Genomic DNA, 19,228 nt, shown 5'->3' with positions numbered 1-19,228 from the left:
CTTAAAGCTAACCATTCATCTAACCATAAAAATATCTCTTCCTTTTATGTAACTGTTTTAAAAGATACGTCCCAAGCTTTTTAGTTTTGGTTTAACAATGTCACAAATGCCAAATATTTCATTAGATCTTCTGTAGTCCAAAAAGAATAACTATAAGTCATTTCAGTTTTACTATAAGAACTAAAAATAGCACCAAATGTTAATAAGAAAGCAATTTCTTTTTATTGCCTAGACATGCTAGCAAAGCATTAAAAGAAAAATTGTCCTTATTTTTAAGGTAGCTCTGGTTACTATTTACACACCTTGAACATTTTGTTCTTTTATTCCTTTTATCATCTTATTGTTATAAACTGAAAAGCAAAAAATTTAACAGTAGAATAAACCAAGCAAACACATAAAGCAACATAAATTTGTCCAATTTAAATTTTTTAAGTTGAGACCCTTAAGAAATATTTCAATACCTAAGTCACTGTTCCAATTTTAGATAGCTACAGCATCATCGGGTTCTACAAAGTACTGACTGTGTTGGGGGTTTATTTTACTAAAAGCCAAAAAAAATGAATTTTTCTTTTTTATCTATTACTATTTTCAATTTAAAAGTCCATTTTAAATATCTGATAAATGTCTTTTGCATCTCTCCTGTTCGAACACATCTCCTATTACATCCATGAGATCAAATCTACACAAAGTCCAAGCAATTGCTATTCTACTTTGGATCAAAAAGTAGACTATCTCATGTTTAAAAAATTGATATTTAAAGAACTAATCTCAGGCTAGAACGAGCTTTTAGAAGATGGTTCAGTTACTTAAGGAAGTATGACTAGTTCCTCAGGATATGTTATGACATTTCGAATTTGTGGAATAAAAGATAAGGTTCCTCAATTTTATCTGCAGGAGATCCTATGCAGGCAGCTAGGCCTCTGGCGGCAGGCAATTACTGAGACTTGTGGTGGCCCAGTGAGGTGTGATGCAAACAATGTGGGCAGGTTTATGAGGATTTGTGGGTCAATGTGAAAATCTTGTAAAGTATGCTCAAACCAACAACAAATCTTTGGGCGGTATCAATCAAACGAAAGAAAAAAATACCCTGTTTTGGACCCCTTAAACAATTCCTGATTTAGCATGCTAATATTACAGCTACAAACAGGGCCTGGATGTCATTCAAAAAAAAAAAATTCTCCCCATTCAGGATCTTTTGTTTTGGGGAAAACAAAGCTGCAAAACAGGACTGGGCACTCTGAGTACAAGAGGGGCTTATCTTCAAGGCCCCATGCTGGCTGTTCACAAGGGAAGGATTAAAGATAAGATTAGAAAATTAGCTCCCTTATCAGAGGGAAGAAAAAAATATATTCCCAAATGTTATTTCTTTTAAAAAATGCTACTAAAAGAGTTATGCAAATGATATGTACAATCTATGAGACCCAAATTTTCCACTGTTTTCTTTCGACTTCTCTAAAGTTATCAATACCATCAACGAATGTTAACTTTTTGCAAGTTTATAAGCCCTATCAGTGAACAGGTGGCACGAAATGCCAAGTTTTAGGAGCTGGGCGTAGTTCTGATGCCAATTAAGAAATAATCTGGATTATCATGAGAGACAGAGGATACACGTGAAAAAGTAAATCATGGTTGAACAACTGGCTGAATGATTTAAAAAAAAAAAACCCAAACCTGTGGTGGGGCTAACCAGGTCATTTTTACTGATTAGATACGTGACACTTGACTGCTTTAATTTTCTCCTTACTTAAGAGACTCCCTTTCAACAGCATGAAAATAATACCCAAGTAGAGAATAAGAGAAATAACTTTACCATTCCAAAGATTAATTTTGATTGTAGAGAAAACCCAATGAATCCCAAACATGGGACAACCGCCAAGAAGTGGTACAGAGAGGGAGGAGGAAGGATAAAGCCAGAGCAGACGTGGCCAAATCGGCCTCAACATGCACACGCAGGGGCCCACGCAGCGCCAACGAAAGGCCTCAAAGCTGAATCCAATCCAAAGACTGACCCAGATTTCAGTTGTAACCACTCTCCTATCTCTATCTCCTTCTTAGTCTTACAGCCCTTTTCTCAGGCCTTTATTATGTCCTAACAGGAGGACTGCAATAATCTTCTCTGCTATCAGATTACTCTGCCCAATTGTACACTTCCATCATGTCACTCCACTGTTTTAACATTGTTCATGGCATCCTCGTGCCTACAGCACAAAATCCTGGCACTCAGGGCTCCCTGCAACCCTCCTTTGAGGACGATGGGCCAATCACAAGACTAGATTATACTCCTAGGTATTGTCAGTTAATAGATGAGCTTCCTTGGGCCAATCAGTTAATTTTCCTGAGACACAGTTTCCTTATTGGGGAAAAAAAGAGGAACTAATTGAATAATGAATGTGAGTAGTGTAAACTATAAAAGCTGAACAAAGGTGTGGTATTTTTATTACCATTTCAACACATTTTCTGCTACAGCTTCTGCAAGTCTGATCCTCTAAAGATATTTTATTGATATCCAGCCATTTTGCCTACTTTTCCCTAACTGGTAACACTCTGCTTCCACCTGTCCCTCTCTGCCACCTGGAACAACAAAATATTCACTATTGCCCACTTCCTCCTCTGAACCCCCAAAGTGAGCAATAATAGCTCTTCTTTACAGAGTGTCTATGACTATTTTTCTAGGTGCTTTACATTGTTCTCCCAACAGCCCTGTGATTGCTTCTATTTTATAGATGGGAAGATTAAGATTGAACAAGTGAGACTCAGAGATACAAGGCGCTTTTCCCAAGGCCACAGAGCAAGGGAGGCCCAAAGCTGGTGGTGGCAGGCCAGCTATGAGGATTCATGTTTTTGTTTACTGCATTCCCTTTTACATGTCTGAATGAAAAAAATAAGGGTTTATTCAATAAGGAGGCAAGAACATACATTTCACTTATATATTACTGCCAGCTAGGAGGAAGGGGCTGGTGGTTAGAAGGAAAGGGAGCAACTGTCAGGAGAAGAGCAAAGAAAAGGGATGAACGAGGCTCTTTCAGCTGGAAGTCCCTCTGATAGTCACAAACACAAAAACAATGTTTTTGTGGGCCAGGCCGGTGGTGCAGCGGTTAAGTTCGCACATTCCGCTTCTTGGCAGCCCGGGGTTCGCCATTTCGGATCCTAGGTGTGGACATGGCACCACTTGGCAAAAGCCATGCTGTGGTAGGCGTCCCACATACAAAGTAGAGGAAGATGGTCATGGATGTTCGCTCAGGGCCAGTCCTCCTCAGCAAAAAGAGGAGGATTGGCAGTAGTTAGCTCAGGGCTAATCTTCCTCAAAAAAAAAAAAAGTTTTTGTTTGTTCGTTTTGAGAGTTTAGATTCCATGTCATTCTACAGTATCCAAAAGTTATACTAGGAACCATAAGTTATTTCATCATTTTGACCTAACTTGGCACTGATATAAAAGAAGAGAATAAAATCAGGGAACCATCCTTTGGGACTGAATTGGCCCCACATCACTCTTCAGCACACCTGTCACAGAACCTTTGGACCCTGCTCTGCTGGGATGGCCAGAGGCACCACGAGGGTTTGAAAGTGTGTTTTGGGTCCCACTCATTTGTCAAATAGTTCTTAACTGAGAACTGTGGCTGCCACTGCCTCCCATCCACCAAAACGCATTCTCTGTTTCTTCCGGGGCACAAAACTAGGCTACATTCCTAGCCTCCCCTACACTGGGCCGTGCGGGCAGAGGTTAGTGCCCCTTCTAAGCTTAGCTCAGAAAGCTTCCCATTCATACTCCTCCTGCTTTTTCTCCCTGGAGGCTAGAAAGCTGATGACAATGATCACAGAAGCCTCAGAAGCTACGTGATGAGATGGCACAATCATTATCTGCACTACCAAACCTTGCCTAAAACAAGCCATCTGGAAGATCCACTTGAGACCATGAAATAAGAAAGAAAGCAATTTCTACTGTGTTGGAGCCATGACATTCGGGCCTCTTTGTTACAGCCATTTCATCTACCCTAATGGATCATGTGCTGGCTTGTGCTTCATGGGAACCCCAAATACAGACACATGATGCCAGCATTGAGTTTAGTTTAGTTGACCATAGTGTGGCTGTCGTTGAATTGTCTGGTGCCCTGAAGGCAGGAGAAAAACTAATCACCCCAAATTCAGAGCATGATCTAGAGCAGGGGCAGGCAAGCTTTTTCTCTAAAGGGACAGACAATAAATATTTTAGGCTTTGCAGGCCATATACAGTCTCTGAGACACATTCTCCTTCTTTTTCCTTTATGACTCTTTAAAAATTTAAACAACATTCTTAGCTTGAAAGGCCTACAAAAATGGGCCATGAACCAGATTTGGCCTATGGGATAGGATCTGTCAATCTCTGGTCTAGACTCCTGGTCTAGATTTTTAAAATCCAAAGGAAGAATAATATTACATGACACATGAAAATTACATGAAATTCAAAATTTGGGAACTATAAGTCAAGTTTCATTGGAATAGTCACATTTATTCATTTACAGATTGTCTGTGTCTGCTTTGGCACTAGTAGGGCAGAGCTGAGTATTTATGACAGGCATATGGTCCACAAAGCCTAAAATATTTATTATCTGACCCTTTACCAAAAAAGTTTGCCAAGCCCCAGTCTGGAGGTTCCAAAGGAGAGATCATTCTGTTTAAGTAACCAGATCCTCTACAATCCGCGGAGGACGCTCGGCGTCTGGCTGCGTTGGCGCCATGCTCAGAATTCAGCATCCACACCAGTCACCATGGAAGAGGGTCATTCCTCAAAAGATCTTGGGAGTTTAGCATTGTACCCTAAAACAGGGTAAGAACAGGGATCTTTACCAGCTAACTGGAGTGTTCTGATGAACTGGGCTAGAGAGATTGCTGTCAAATTTTTCTTTCATCACTGAACTAAATGATCATAGCACTACACTTACTAGGGAGACGTAGTTGATCTAAACTCACCATGACAATTGGGATCCTTCTAGAAGACTGGTGCATTATAAAACAAATGCTTAGACAGCAGATACAAAATCAATCAGTGACATAGGCTGTTTTTATTATTGGGTTATTGCTATTAATAAGACACAGTGCTGGGCCTTTAAATTCATGACACAACTTAAATCTTTTTTCCCTCCAGCTCTATTGAGATGTAACTTAACAACTGAATATAACAACTTAATTTTTAAAATAATTTTGCAAGTCAAGTAGCCAGCTGTATGGATGTGGAAACTGAGGCTCAGCATGAATAAACAATTTGCCCAAGTTAAAGAGGTGAAAAGTGAGAGCTTGGCTATGAGTCCAGATCTATTTGAATTCAAATCTGATGCTCTTTCTATCACCCCATAAGGGGTGTCACATATTGGTACTTCATACATTTAAAGACACTTCCACATATCACTCACTGGTCACTAGGCCAGGTTCAAATATTGTCTTTTTTGACAGTCAAGGTTCAACTACGCTAAAATACAACTAATATTTATTTTGTGCCAGACATGGTGCTAAGCGTTTTCCACGTTTTGTCTTTAACCTCTTCCAGGTCTCAGTTTCCTCATCTGTAAAATGGGCTTCATAATAGCAGTTTCAGAGCATTAATGTTGAATTAAATGAGTACTGGGCACATAGGAAGTTCTTAATAAGTAGGGCCTACCATTAAAAATGCTAAGCTTCATGCTGTCTTCAGTGTTCATGTTTAGGTTTTTGCGTACAATGAGGAGCGAGGCTCAATAAAAAAAGACCTATTCTAGCCCAAATCTGTACAAGACATAGGTGTTACGCAACAATAAAAAACAAGTATGAAACAAGACATTTGGGTACAAATATCTTGGGGAATCATGCTTGGAACATCAGCACAATACTTATTTGAGATATAAGTTTGGGGTGTGTGCTTTGATATTAGCAACTGGATTAATATTGTCTATTTTAAAGAGAGCATTCAATGAAAAAAAAATCAAGACTGGTTTTCTTCAGTGAAATTTGGGAATTTGGATTTAGTTTGAAAGCAATTTTTAAAAGTGCATTAAATGAAGAAAGCTAGGACAGATATTATTAACAACTTAATTTACAGTAACACCCATAGACTTCATTTTCCTGCTAATATGCTATTTCTTTTCTCTTCCGTAGCCAGACCTGTACTGTACCTAGCACCCTCCTTTTGTTCTCGTCAGCTTTGTTATAAAACAACACTTCCTTATAACACCAATATGCCTGCTTCCCACAGCTAGGATTACCTGGAAGGTGGGACATTCTCAAACTTTTTTTGTACATATTGCTGTAACATGCCCTAATTTTGCATTATATCAACTAGATCCTGTATCCCCTTACTGAATGGGCTACTCACTGAGTTGCCTAAGCTACTGTGACTAAGCTACTTCTCAGGTATCTGGTTCCCATAGAGACAGAACAGCTATCACATTGTCAGGCATTCATTTCTTTATATGCCTGTAGAGTAAGGCTCGGCCACATGTGCCTTTGACAATGCTCAGGAACACCACTAAATCTGTCCTCCAAGAAAGGCAACTTGCCCCTGAACTGGTTTAAGACTTCTCTCCTCAGTGCCCTGGGGGAACAAAAAGGATGCAAGACATTCTGATTAGCTTGGTTATTCCTTGTTGAATCACACATTTTTACAGTGCATGACTGTCAGATTTGAGAGCAAATTCTGCCCAACTATAAAGTTCTCTAATAAAGAGAACATTAAGCAAGCTTTCTCGCATGCTTCAGGCTACAATTCAACATCCTCAGCAATATGTCTTCAAAAGTCAACCTGTCAGGAAGAAATGCCTCCCGGAAATGGGAGGACAGGCCGACCACAAGTGCCCGGCACAAAGAAGGTGCTCATAAACATTTAGGGAGAAATCAAGCTAAGAGTGTCTGGGGAGCTTCTGAACCTGAGCTGTGAACTTATGACTTTAAATTTGACCTCTCCAGCCCTGACCACTCCCCTGGACCCCAGGCTCACCTTCCAACTGCCTCCTTGCCTTGGTTCACGTGGATGTCTAATAGGCATCTCAAACTTGTCCAGCACCGAACTTTTCATTTTCCCTCCAAATTAGTTCTTCCTCATCTCAACAAATATGCAACTATTCTCCCAGTTGCTCACGACAAAAACCGAGGAATGATCTTTTCACTCCTCTCTATTACTTACTGCCCACCAGCCCCATCCAAATCATTTACAAATTCTATTTCTCTACCTGTAGTAGAATCCCGAATCCACTCAGTTCTCTCCATCTCTGCTGCTAGTGCATCAGATCACTCCTTAACCCCACCTCTGTTCCCCTGCTCCTCTCTTCCTACCATTAATTCTCCACACACAGCCAAAGTAATCTAAAAATCTAAATCAGATCTTCTCATGTCCTCCCTTGAAGTCCTCCAATGACTTCCTATGGCATGTGCAATGAGCTTAACCCTCTTGTGAATGGCTGGGAGGCCCTTTGTACCTGTCCTCATCCCAGCCTACATCTCTCTTGACTCTGCATCTCCATCACTAAGGTTGGCCACACTGGCCTCTCTGTCCCTGAAACATCAAACCCTTTCTTACCTCTGCACTTGCTCTTTCCTCTGCTTAGAACACTCTTTCTCCAGATGGTCACACTACCGACCTGTCTCTTCAGGTCATTCTGACCTCAGGCTCAGTCATGCCAGGGAAGACCTTTCCCAACCAGGCCTTCTGAGGTTACTTTCTCCCCGACACCCATCAACTTAAAAATGAAGGATAAGCTTACATTTAAATATCTCAAATCACCCATACTTGAAAGAATATAGACATCTGGCTTTTGGATATTGTAGGAGATAAAACTTTTTATCACATGCGCTAGTTTGAGAAAACTAAACAAACTAACAATCAAAATACTACTTGACAAAGCCTCTAAATACTAATGGCTGACACTTTTAAAATAAAAGTCATGGTGTTTGTAATGTTTTGTTTAGAAAATGTCAAGAATCTGAATGAAAGATTCTAAGGTGCCAGTGGTTTCTAGGTTAGGTGTGAATTCCATGTGTAAACCAATAATTTATGGCCAGAGATTAACACGAGGTCAGTAGGTCATGGGATGTTCACCACCTCACTCTAAGCTGACCCCTTTCAATGGCTAACAGAGCACTGATCAAAACAACTCTCTTTGCATCAATTTGGCTCTTAGAGAGAAAGCTTTTAAAGACTTGAGACTTTCAGGATGGTTTTCAAATGCTGGTTTTCTAAGTGCATCCTCTTTTCAACGCTTTCCTGTGAGTTCCAGTCAGCTTTCTTCCTTAGGAGTTAGTTGTAGGGATATTAAAATGGTTCGGCTACAAAGATCTTCAAGATTCTTCCTACGAACTACATTCCTACTAACACATTGAGGTTTCAGGTATTAATCTTTCATTAGTTCTGTAAGTAGCAGTTTTTGTAGAAATAGGGATAGTAAATAGCATTAATAGAAGGAGTAATACAAAAAACAAGGCAGCTAATATTTATTGAATCCCTCTTATGTTCTAGCCACAAAGTAGAGACTTTCTCTGAATGATTAATTCTATGGCTTTATTTTTTATAATCTGTATTTTTGTTGTCTTCTTCTCATAGAAAATTGGTTTAACAATAAGATGGGGCACACTGTGTTTTATAGATAGCTTATTTCTAAATAGAAATTCAAATGGTGAAATACTCTTGCTCTTACAAATGTGCATTTTCCCAGCCTTTTTGGATTAGGTGTATCTTTAGGGTTATGAGAAGAAAAGCTGTACTGTGAAGCTCAACTGACAACTCCCCTACTGTCACCTCAAGACTGTACCTACAGATCAGGCACTCAATATATATTTATCGAAAGAACGAATACCTGGATACAATCTGTAATGAGAATATGCAAATTTTATGGGTATAAATTTTAACACTTAATTATGATCAACACATGGAGTCACCAAGTAACAAAAATTCAGTTCCTAAGGCTCCAAACCAATAGCTTCAAGGATCTAAGACTTGTAATATTATTTCTTTAAAGATGAAAAAAATGAGAAATATCATATTCACAGGGTAATTTCAGAAATTACCTAAAGCCACTTTAAATAACATGATTTTTGTGTAGGAAACGCTTATGAAACCACCAAGCAATATATCAAAAAGAATTTCCAAAAGAATTTCCAATTTGGGGAAATCCAAATGCAGAACATTGAAACTGAAGTTCTACTCATGGAAGGTGGTCTGTAATATTATTCTCTACCTACAACACCAAGAAAAGTATTGTAACAAGTCAAACATGGATGTGCTGGTCTATTGTCATTCAGAGGCCCAATTTTACATACCATTCATGTAAATTTAGCCCTATAGCAAAGGGACTTATAAAGACAATCATAATAGGTGCTTTGAAAATAAAAATATTAACACTGCTAATCACTGAAGACAATAGCAAGTAAAATATTTGCTCCATTGAATACGTTGGTAATCAAGAGAATAAAAAAGTGGGGCAAATAAAAAAATACAATACAAAAGCTCTTTCTATGTCATCTATATAATTGAATATTTCATCCTAGAATAGCATTCAATCACTTTTATTCATTGGGGTCTGAAATAAGAAGGAATTTAGTTGCACAAAGTTTATCTCATTTTTAAGGACCTACAAAAATCTCCTTTTGTTCATTCGTATGTTTTTGCCTTACATATATATTTGACTACATCAATAAATCAAGTTATTTTCCTTTTTGAATTTTAAATTTATTATTTAAAGTTATACTGCATTCCCATTTGGGCAAAAACTTCAATTCTAGGCATATTTACCCTAAAGAAATTAAAAACTGATGCCTCTTAGTACTCACCCTCCCATATCTGTTGGCGTAGGACCCAGTAAGCAAGGAATGGAAAACAATGATTGTCTCGTCCAAGTCCCAGATGAACACTCTCTACAAAGGAAGAACCACATCAATGTGTCTTTCCCTCGGCTGAGAACCCTTTATTCAGTTAACTTCAACATGAAAAGTTCATCTTGAAATGGGTGACAAATGAAAAATCTGAATTTACTAATTTTTTTTAAACCCAACTGTTCCAAAGAATATCTCCCAACTTTTCTCAGATATAACCTCAGACGAGGTACAAGAGGATAATTATGTTAGCAACAATGATATAAATAGAGGAAAGAAATAATAATATGCATCCTTTCTATTCTGCAGTAGCTTGTCAGTCTTAGTTCTGAAGAAATGACAAATGAGCTAAAGTGGGTCTGTTTGAACTTCTGAGACAGAGAGGGACAATCAATTAAAAATCACTCAGTTTAGCTTTTCCTTATCTCTGCTCTCTGTCCATTAAGAAGGGTTAAAATAACTAATCTTATGTTTTAGTCTCATCAAGCGAAGTATTAAAAAACGGCAAATAAAAACTAAAACTGTACATATCTATTCACCTTATGTACCTATTGGGTTGGTATCAAACGGATGGGTTATAGATTGTCCCTGCCCCATTTTCTTCAGATGACAGATAGTTAACAATCTAGGCGGACACATCACACATGCTCTTGACATACACTTGGGGTATTTGGAATTTGAAGGGACTCATTTCAAAAAGGGCTTTGAGATACCACAAGGGCCTCTAAGTCCTGCTTTTCTCCTTCCCATTCCCTCTTGCACCGGTACATATTCACACACATAGGTTCTGCTGGAAAATTTTCCTCTTTTCAGCCAAAATAATCATGTTTTCCCCCATCAGATTTCACTTTGGCAAAACCCAGCAACTTAATTGCAGTGGATTCAAGCCTATGAAATCTCCCACCTTTTAAGATTTTATTTAATCCCTCCTGCTTTTGAACTCCACCAAAACATGGCTCATAAGATGATTACCAGTTCAGCTTAGAACATTCCAGGTTTTCCCGTCTCAGCATACATAAGTGTGTCTTTAATTTCAAAGTGGATTTGACTAAGCATTTTTAGCACGACACTTACTTAATTGAAATGGCAATCATATAGAGCAGTACAAGAGAATTTTGTTCAAGCAGAACTATACAATTTATTATATTTTCTTTGACATAAACAGGTGCTTTACTATATAAAGTGGAAGAGAAAACAAATAATTGCTTTACCTATAATTCATATGGAAAAGAGAAAAAGTGCTTTACTTATAGTTAATATGGAAAAGAAGGCAGTAACTAAAGCATTTAGAGACCCTGATCCCTGTCATTTACATAGCAGGTATACAGAATCACCATTTAGCTACGAGACACCTTGTTATTTACTTGGGTATCGACAATGACATACCTCAAGATCAGAATCCGGGGGAGGTGAAGGATTATTGTTTCTTCGGCCCCGTCCACGTGACTTCCCATCTGAACCTCGACGCAATCGATCGGAATCTGAATCTTTAATGGGTGTTGCTGGGCTGTGGATTGTACTGTACTCTGTGGAAATACGGGAAGGCCTTTCATCTCTTGGTTCTATCACCATGGTGCCGAGATTAACCTTGTTTTAATTCATAGGGAAGTTTGAAGAGTAAAGTACATTTTATTCTCCTCAAATTCTATATTACCTGTTACTTGGTAAATAATTTATGAGATACTTCATTTTAAAGACTTGTTTTGAAGGAATGTGTGATCAGAAATAACTAAAATTTAATTGAGGGTGAGAGACAACAGGATGTACTAAGGTGCCTAGATTTTCTTTGTGGTTCTCTATGATTAGACAGTGTGCCTCCATCCCCACTTCCACATTTGCCTCTTTCATTCCACCAACAGCACCTGGCCATACTGAGATGTCCACACATTCGTCTTCCCAACTTAAGAAAAGGCTCTGGTTCAAGGAAAGAAATGAAAAGAAAAATCAGCTCTGGGGTAAGGAAAACTGAATCACCAGGCAGATTTTTCTTTGAAAATTTAAAATCTTCATTTTCTCCCTCATTTTCTGTGAGAACAAGGGAGTGATCAATATAAGGAATGCAGATGCATGGACAATGCCCATATTCTGCACAGCAGACATCACAGATTCTTCCTGTGTCTTGGTCTTTTTGAACCCCAAATCCCAAACAGGCAGCATATTAAAATTATTCATTGGGGTACCTCAGAGAAACCATGGAAATAATCACACAGAAACCACAAAATAAAGGACAACCCCCAACCAGGACAGAGGAATGGCTGGGCAGTGGTTGTGAGGTTGGGGAGAGATTCTTAGCCTGTTTCCAGAATGAACCCAAAACCACTTACTCTCCCCTTAATATGGTTTTTTCTCCGTTCATCCAGTTCACTCATCAGACAATCTCCACCTTCCCAAACTCCAGCTGAGCCACTGTGCTGTCTCTCCCCACAGAACTCTCTGCCAGATTTCTCTACTCGGTATGGGTTGGAATCTCCCAATCTAATATGAGGAATGATTATTCTTACTGAGACATTGTTGATGTTACATTTCACCAAACAGAAAACGATGGAGAATGGGTGAAGACCTGCTAACCTTCATTAATGTGCTATCAGCCTTGACTCTACCAACAAGGCCAGCCATGTGTCAAACCATGCGGTCACAGTATCACCTCCAATTTTAAGCCTTGAGTCAAGGTAGATCAGATGGACTTTGACGGAGTAAATTCCATTTCTAAATCAGATGAAACAGCCTTTACCTCCTGTTTAACCTTAAAACCTAAACAGATTCCTAGCACTTTTAGATGAGACTTTTTCATGCCCTCTGCCACAGCACACAAGATGGCGAACTTCCTCATAGAAACCGGACACATGATCCTCATACCTAGAAACCACCTTAATGACTTACAAGCCTATTAGTTAATTACGGCCACAAAGTTCAAAACAACTCTGCTCAATGGTCAGTTTAGGTAATTATTGGGGAAGCATTTTTGAGCTAGCTTGTTTTGTAGAACTGTTAGAATACAGTGCTGGCTGGTCAGAGTTAAGCCAAAATCTCGAAATCTACATTAGATCCTTTGCTTGCAGAGGGAGATGACTGTGCATCCTCTCCTCAAGATCTTCCAAATGAAGCTTCTCTTTTCCATATTTTACAGAGAATTAGGAGCTCCAAGTTTTTAAGCAGCTCAATGGATTCAAACTTGTATTTTGAGAAAAAAGTCTTGGCCTTCCTTTTCTTTAAATACTCTGCAATCTACATCTCCATACAGAATATAGCCACCATCCGAGACAGGACACATATCAATCTTCTGAAAAGTTTCAAAATGAAGCACTCACTTTGCAACCGGCACAGCTGGCATCAAATTCGACCTGTACTTCAAGCAGTTGACTGCAAAGTCTATCTTCAATTGCGAGCTCTCCTGCTTTTGGAAGTTCATATTTGAGAAGAAGCCAAAAGACATCAAGCGATGTATCTATCACATTCCGTCTTTTGCCTTGACTTCCAGATAGTTTAGAGTTAATTTTGTCCTCAAAGTAACTTATCTTACCTAGGTTTTCTTAGCCTAGATATCTTCCTATTGATTGCCCATTCCTTTATTTCTTGGTGTTTACTTCTTTATCCCGGCTCTAAAAACCCCATTCAATCTTTAAAAATATATTCCATCTCAATTTGTTTTGGAAATAGCAAAGCTATAATTAAATTGATTACTCACTTCTGTAAACCTCCCCTCAAAGAAAACAAATTCAATGAGCAAAGCATACAGGAAGATTTTTAAATCATGTTATCTAAAGTTTTTCCAGGTAGAGATAAAAAGCCCTAAAACATGGACAATCTGACACCGTTAAATATTAACACACACACACAAACCTACCTTACAGGCCTCAATTTATTAGAAGGAAGATGAAATTTAAACGATGCAAGCTAGTTTTAAACAAATCTCTTCCTCTTTGTTCTATGAGGTGGAATTAAATCCTTCTACTCTCCTAACCTCCTCTCCTGCCTCTAACTTCTCCTTCCTCCTACTAGTGCAAAACAACTCAACAAATAATTTAATCTTCTAATCCACCAACATCTCAGGTTTCGTTAAAATCCTCTTCAAACTGTTCAACTTTACCCCTGCTAAGATAATGGATGTGAAAGAACTCAGAACAGCGTTCACATCATTTAGCAAACATTGATTGAATGTTCACACTGTTCTAGGCACTGTACTTGGAGCTTGAAGTATAATGATGTACTAAATGGATATGGTTCCTGCCTTCTTGGAGCTTAAAATTCAAAGGAAAGCACCGACTGATGGAAAAAAAGGAGATCACAAAACAATGTGGAAAGGGTTATGACAAGGGAAAGGAGGAATGCTAGGAGACCACAGAGGGAGTCCACATAACTCAAATTTACAGGGGTATGGAAGTTTCCTGAAGATGGAAGACAAGCTCACTAGTAAAAAGGGAATGTAAATATGCTCCAGGCAGGCACACGAGCATGTGTGAAGGTGCAGAGACAGAGAGCATGCTGAAGAACTGAAAAAAAATCAATCTGACCTGAATCTCTGGAGGAAGAGTAGAGAGATGAGGCTGGGGCGGCAGGCAAAGAATTCAACGAGAGAGTGATGCAATCAAATTTACATTTTAGATAGATGACTCTAGCTCCAATCTGGTGAGGGTATTGGAGGCAAGTGAAGACTGGGAAAGGGAGACCATCCAAGAGGATAATTCAATAATCCAGGTGAGGGATGATGGTGGTGCGGATGCAGATAGTGGGGAGAAGGGAGAGTTACAGATTTGAAGTGTCATTAGAAGGTAAAACCAATAACTAACTGAATAAGGTAGGAGGAGGAAGTCAAAGATAATGCTCATGCAGATTGTAATACAAGGTATGGGACGTAGGAAGAAAAAGGGGTTATAGGGAAGAGTGTAGGTAAGAATTCAGGTTCAGCTTTGGACATATTGAACTTTAAGAGTCTATGGGCATTCAAGTAAAGATGTCCAGTAGCCTGTTAGATTGCTCTGACACTCAGAGAAGAAATGTGGGCTGGGTTTAGGCTTGGAAATTAATGCCAGGTATAATATAATTAAAGAAATGAGTGTAATTAAAGACACACAGTGTGTGTAGAAGGGATGGGCAGAGGAAGATGGGTGGGGTGTGTGGAGGAAAGAATATTTCAGGAAGGAGATAGGGATCAATAACTTCAGATTGGCCAAGAGATAAAGTAAAATGAAGAGTGAATCCAAGAGTATTTCAGAGCCAAAGAGGTGTTTAGTACACATGTTGAAAGTACAGATTTGAGAAGTATTTGTTAGGTATATCGGTGGGATAAAAATGAGACAGCAGAAGGTAGAGGAGTAAGTCTGGGTTAAAACTCCTAAAATGTTGCTGATGACCCTATAATGGTCAAATCTAATAATTGTTTTGTAGTCCTCACTCTTATTTGACACCTTTGTGGCTGTGCTCTTGCTCCTTTAAACTATGTACCATTAGAAGAACCTGACTTCCCTTCCTTCTGCTTCTCATCCTACCACTCACACTATTTCTTCTCAGTCTCTTTGGAGACCTCTTCCTCTGCCCGAAGCTTAACTGTTAGTCTTGTCTCCATCAGTGACACTGAAAGTGCTGCTCTGGGACAAAATAAGGAGCTGGCATCAGGATGCAATGCAACGCTTCCTTCATCAAAAAGTCTTGCTAAGATTTTTTTTTAAAAGTCAGCCAAAGTAAACAGTGTTCTTAGTGACAAAGTTGCTTACATTCTGAAGTACATCCCTGAAGTTATCATGGACTAGAAATAAACAACTGGTGGATAGGCAGCCAGTTGTGGACTCTATTTTGAGTAGCAGTGCGCTAGAGTTTCCTTTATGGTCCTCTTATCTCAGCAGAGGCTCTCAGTGGTTGGTAGCATTGGTGAGTAGGTTTTCAAACACCCTTAAGTAACCATTCTAAAGCTCTACCTTCTGATCTCTTGACCTGAATATCCCACTGTTTTCTAGACCTCTGTATCTGAATATGCCATGGACACCACAAGTAAAGTTGTCCCAAACTGAATCCTCCTTCTTTGTTAGCAAGTCTGATTAATGGTACCAAGATCTACCCAGTTTTCTAAGCCAGAAATTCCTTACAGGCTCCATCAAATCAGGACTAAGTCCTATGGCTTTTACCCCCTAAATACTTTTGTTCTAAGTTCAGGCCCTCATCATTCTTTGCCTCAATTCTTACAGTAGGCTGTTTCCAAGCTTGCTACTACAGCCTTTAAACTGTCATATGCGCCACTGTGACAGAGGGCTTTAAAACCCTCCAACACTCCAAACTCCCTGTGTGAAAAAGAGGACAGTGTAGATTACAGGACATTGAGCTGCGGACTCAACTGCCACATTTCAAATCATGACCCCACTACTTATCAGTAGTATGGCTTTGTGAAAGTTATTTACCTTTTCTATGACTCGGTTTCACTATCTGTAAAGTGGGAATATGTGAGAGAAAATGAAACTAACATACATTTAAAGGTACTTAGAACCGTGCATGGCACTAGCGTTCTATGATGTTAGCCAAGTTGAAAAAGTCCCAATGAATCACGCTCTGACAACCTTCTCTCTAACTGCTCTCTCCCCTTCATAGTCTGCACTTCAGAAAGACACACCTAATTATCTTCGTTCTCTGAAAGTGCCATGCTGTTTCACGCCTTTGAACATAACGTTCCCTTTTCTTAGAATGTTTTTCTGAACTCTTATGCACTCCTCTGATCTGTCTGTGAAATTCCTATTAACCCCTAAAGATCAAACTCAAGTATCTTTTTTGTGAACTCTCTAATTAATTCCTGGTTCCTCTTTTGAAATTACTTTTATCTCTACTATAGGATTATACAATTTTTGCAATTATTTATGTTTGCAGTAGACAATAAATAATTTGATTGAATCATTTTCAGCAAATATCCATCATTCTCACTCTTTCAGGGCAGAATCTGGTGGCAGTAGTTTTTTATACTGAGTCTAGAATGCAAAGACATTAAAAAAATGGATAATTGATAGAACAAGTGTTTCTCAAGTTTAGCTCTTACTCTATTAAATCTATGAGGATTACCTAATTATTTCTACTAGCTAGTCAAAATATTTACAAATGGGAAATAGCTGCAATTATTTTTAAAGCTTATTTAAAAGTTAATGTTTACATATTCAATCATAAAATATTAAAATCTACATAAGATCATTAAAATTCTACACTTGTAAATACTATCAAAGAGTTCCATAAGTCCTTCAGTATTGAAAAGAAGAACAGAGCACTGGAATTCAGAAGATTTCGCCTGGGTCCCTGTGGTTCCTTTAGTTCCTCTGAGGTCTTAACTCCTACTTGAGACTTGCATAAGTGACCTCCATATTTTTCAGTCCTCATTCTCTTTGTTTGTCAAATTGAGGACACAGCCTAGGTTACTTAGCTTTAAAGTTCTATTATTTACGGAGGCACAATATTTACCCTGTCTTTCTAACTGTTACTTATTGGTCTCTCTCTCTTAGTCACCTTTAGACTAATCTATCTAAATACCTTGGCCAACTCCAACTTTCAGAAACCATCAGGGTTTACTGGCTCCTGTATCCAGTCCAAACTCCTTCACCAGTTTCATTTCTCATGACTCCCTCAACACGTTACCTACTTTCTTATACATATTGCCTAATAGTTCTCAAAAGGATAGTAGCAATAGAAATTCTGTCACTTTTACCACAGCCACACACTGACTGTCGCTGTTTTAAAGAAGTTGTCGCTATTTTATTAGGTGAAGAATCAGAGTGTGTGATTCTAACTGGGGGATGTTGGAGATACTTGCATATATGTGCTTGAAAATTTTATTTCCTTCTATGAACTGTCCAAATCCTTTGCCAATTTTTTATATTCCTTTATTGATTTATATAAAAGTTTTAACCCCTTTTCAATATTTGCAGGCACTTTTCCAAGCCTGGTATTTGTAAAGGCAGTAGTTGTAAAGGAAGAGGAACACGGGGTTCCTGTGGGCCCCCTTCTCTGTGTTTTGGGAGGATGGAGGCCCTCCTTGCTCATTTCTAAGTCTAAGTGAGGTGAAAGACTGCTCCCCTGAAACACAATTAGTAACCGGACTCCTTGTGGAGAGGAAGCTCTTGTCACATGTATAATGACGGTGGGTTGAGGCCAGGGGGGCTCCTATCTCTAGCTAGACTCTGAATCTCTGCTAAGACAGTACAGATTACAAAATGAAGTGCAGAGCTGCTTGGGAAATCCTTATAAAGATGATCTGAATTTACTGAGCCAGAGACATGGTAAACAATAATTATATTCTATTTGCTGCTACAGGGGGACTCAGATAAAAAGAACAGGGTGGATTACTTCCCTAAGAGCAGAAATTATCATGTTTGAAACTCAAGCCTTAAAGTACATGGGACAATTATACCAGCGAGTATGAAGAAGATGCCAGATGGCAACTGACACTGAGGGACCCCCGAACTTTGAGAAGCTGAAAAGCAACATGTATATGTAAAAGTCATCTTAAAAGGCGTCATATCAAGTCAAAATCAGGAAGATTGAAAGAAAGAATGTAGAGAGGTTAATTCTGAATCAATGAGGACAGGCTATCAAGGTCCCCCTGGCATGTCCCACAGGGAGGCAGATGGAACCCGCTTGATGCTGCTGGCCAAGAGAATCCTATACATCCACTGGGTATGTTTCTGTTTATAATTTTTTAAATTGGTTTTCCTATGGGGTAAAACTGCTTTGTATAACTGAGTCTGATTACTTTAAGGTAAATAAGGAAATAAGGGATTGCATCTCAATCCAGGGATGGGTTCTGTAATCAACACACAAGGTGAAAACCGCATTTCATCAAAATTACCCAGAAATTCTCTCAACCAGCTACACCGTGAGAGGCAGCGGCAGTGAAACCGACTGGTGGGAGGGTGGGGTACGGCTCACACAGGTCGTGGTGAGGCGTGGGGCTGACTTGCCCACACTATTTAACTTTAAGTCTCCTTTTGTTTATTTGTAAACTCTAATGCAGGGGTCAGCACATTTTTCGATAGAGTCAGATAATAAACATCTTAGGCTTTGTGGGCCATATGATCTCTGTTGCAATGACTCAACTCTGTCCTTATAGAGCAAAAGCAACCACAGACAATAAGTTAACAGAGGAGTACAGCTGTGTTTCAATAACTTTATTTACAAAACGGATTAGGCTTATGGGGGCATAAAACTGTAGTCATTAAAGTAATTGTGGGTTGCTAATAGATTCAAGTAAGTGACTCTGTTAGGACTACAAAATTCAAGGAAGTGACTGTTGTCTGACTTCTCTGGATGATAATGCTTCTTTTTAAATTTTTTTTTTTTTTCTGAGGAAGATTAGCCCTGAGCTAACATCTGTGCCAATCTTCCTCCACTTTATATGTAGGTTGCTGCCACAGCATGGCTGATGAGTGGTGTAGGTCTGTGCCTGGGATATGAAC

The 19,228-nt window shown here is 39.0% G+C and overlaps 1 protein-coding gene across 15 annotated transcripts in view; it reads right to left on the bottom strand.

The window, feature by feature from the left end:
- The window catches only part of EYA1 (EYA transcriptional coactivator and phosphatase 1), a 328,098-nt gene that overhangs the window by 59,763 nt on the left and 249,107 nt on the right, over positions 1–19,228 (bottom strand). For all 15 annotated transcript variants that reach the window (XM_070481088.1, XM_070481087.1, XM_070481090.1 and 12 more), the window contains 2 exons: positions 11,196–11,335; positions 9,768–9,851 (listed from right to left, as the gene is read on the bottom strand). In XM_070481088.1, the coding sequence (XP_070337189.1) occupies positions 9,768–9,851; positions 11,196–11,335 (224 nt within the window). The remainder of the gene's footprint in view (positions 1–9,767; positions 9,852–11,195; positions 11,336–19,228) is intronic.

Source organism: Equus asinus, chromosome 12 (genome assembly GCF_041296235.1).
Source record: "Equus asinus isolate D_3611 breed Donkey chromosome 12, EquAss-T2T_v2, whole genome shotgun sequence".
NCBI lineage: Eukaryota > Metazoa > Chordata > Mammalia > Perissodactyla > Equidae > Equus > Equus asinus.
The sequence above is the reverse complement of the archived record's forward strand: the minus strand, read 5'-3'. Positions and strand labels throughout refer to the sequence as shown.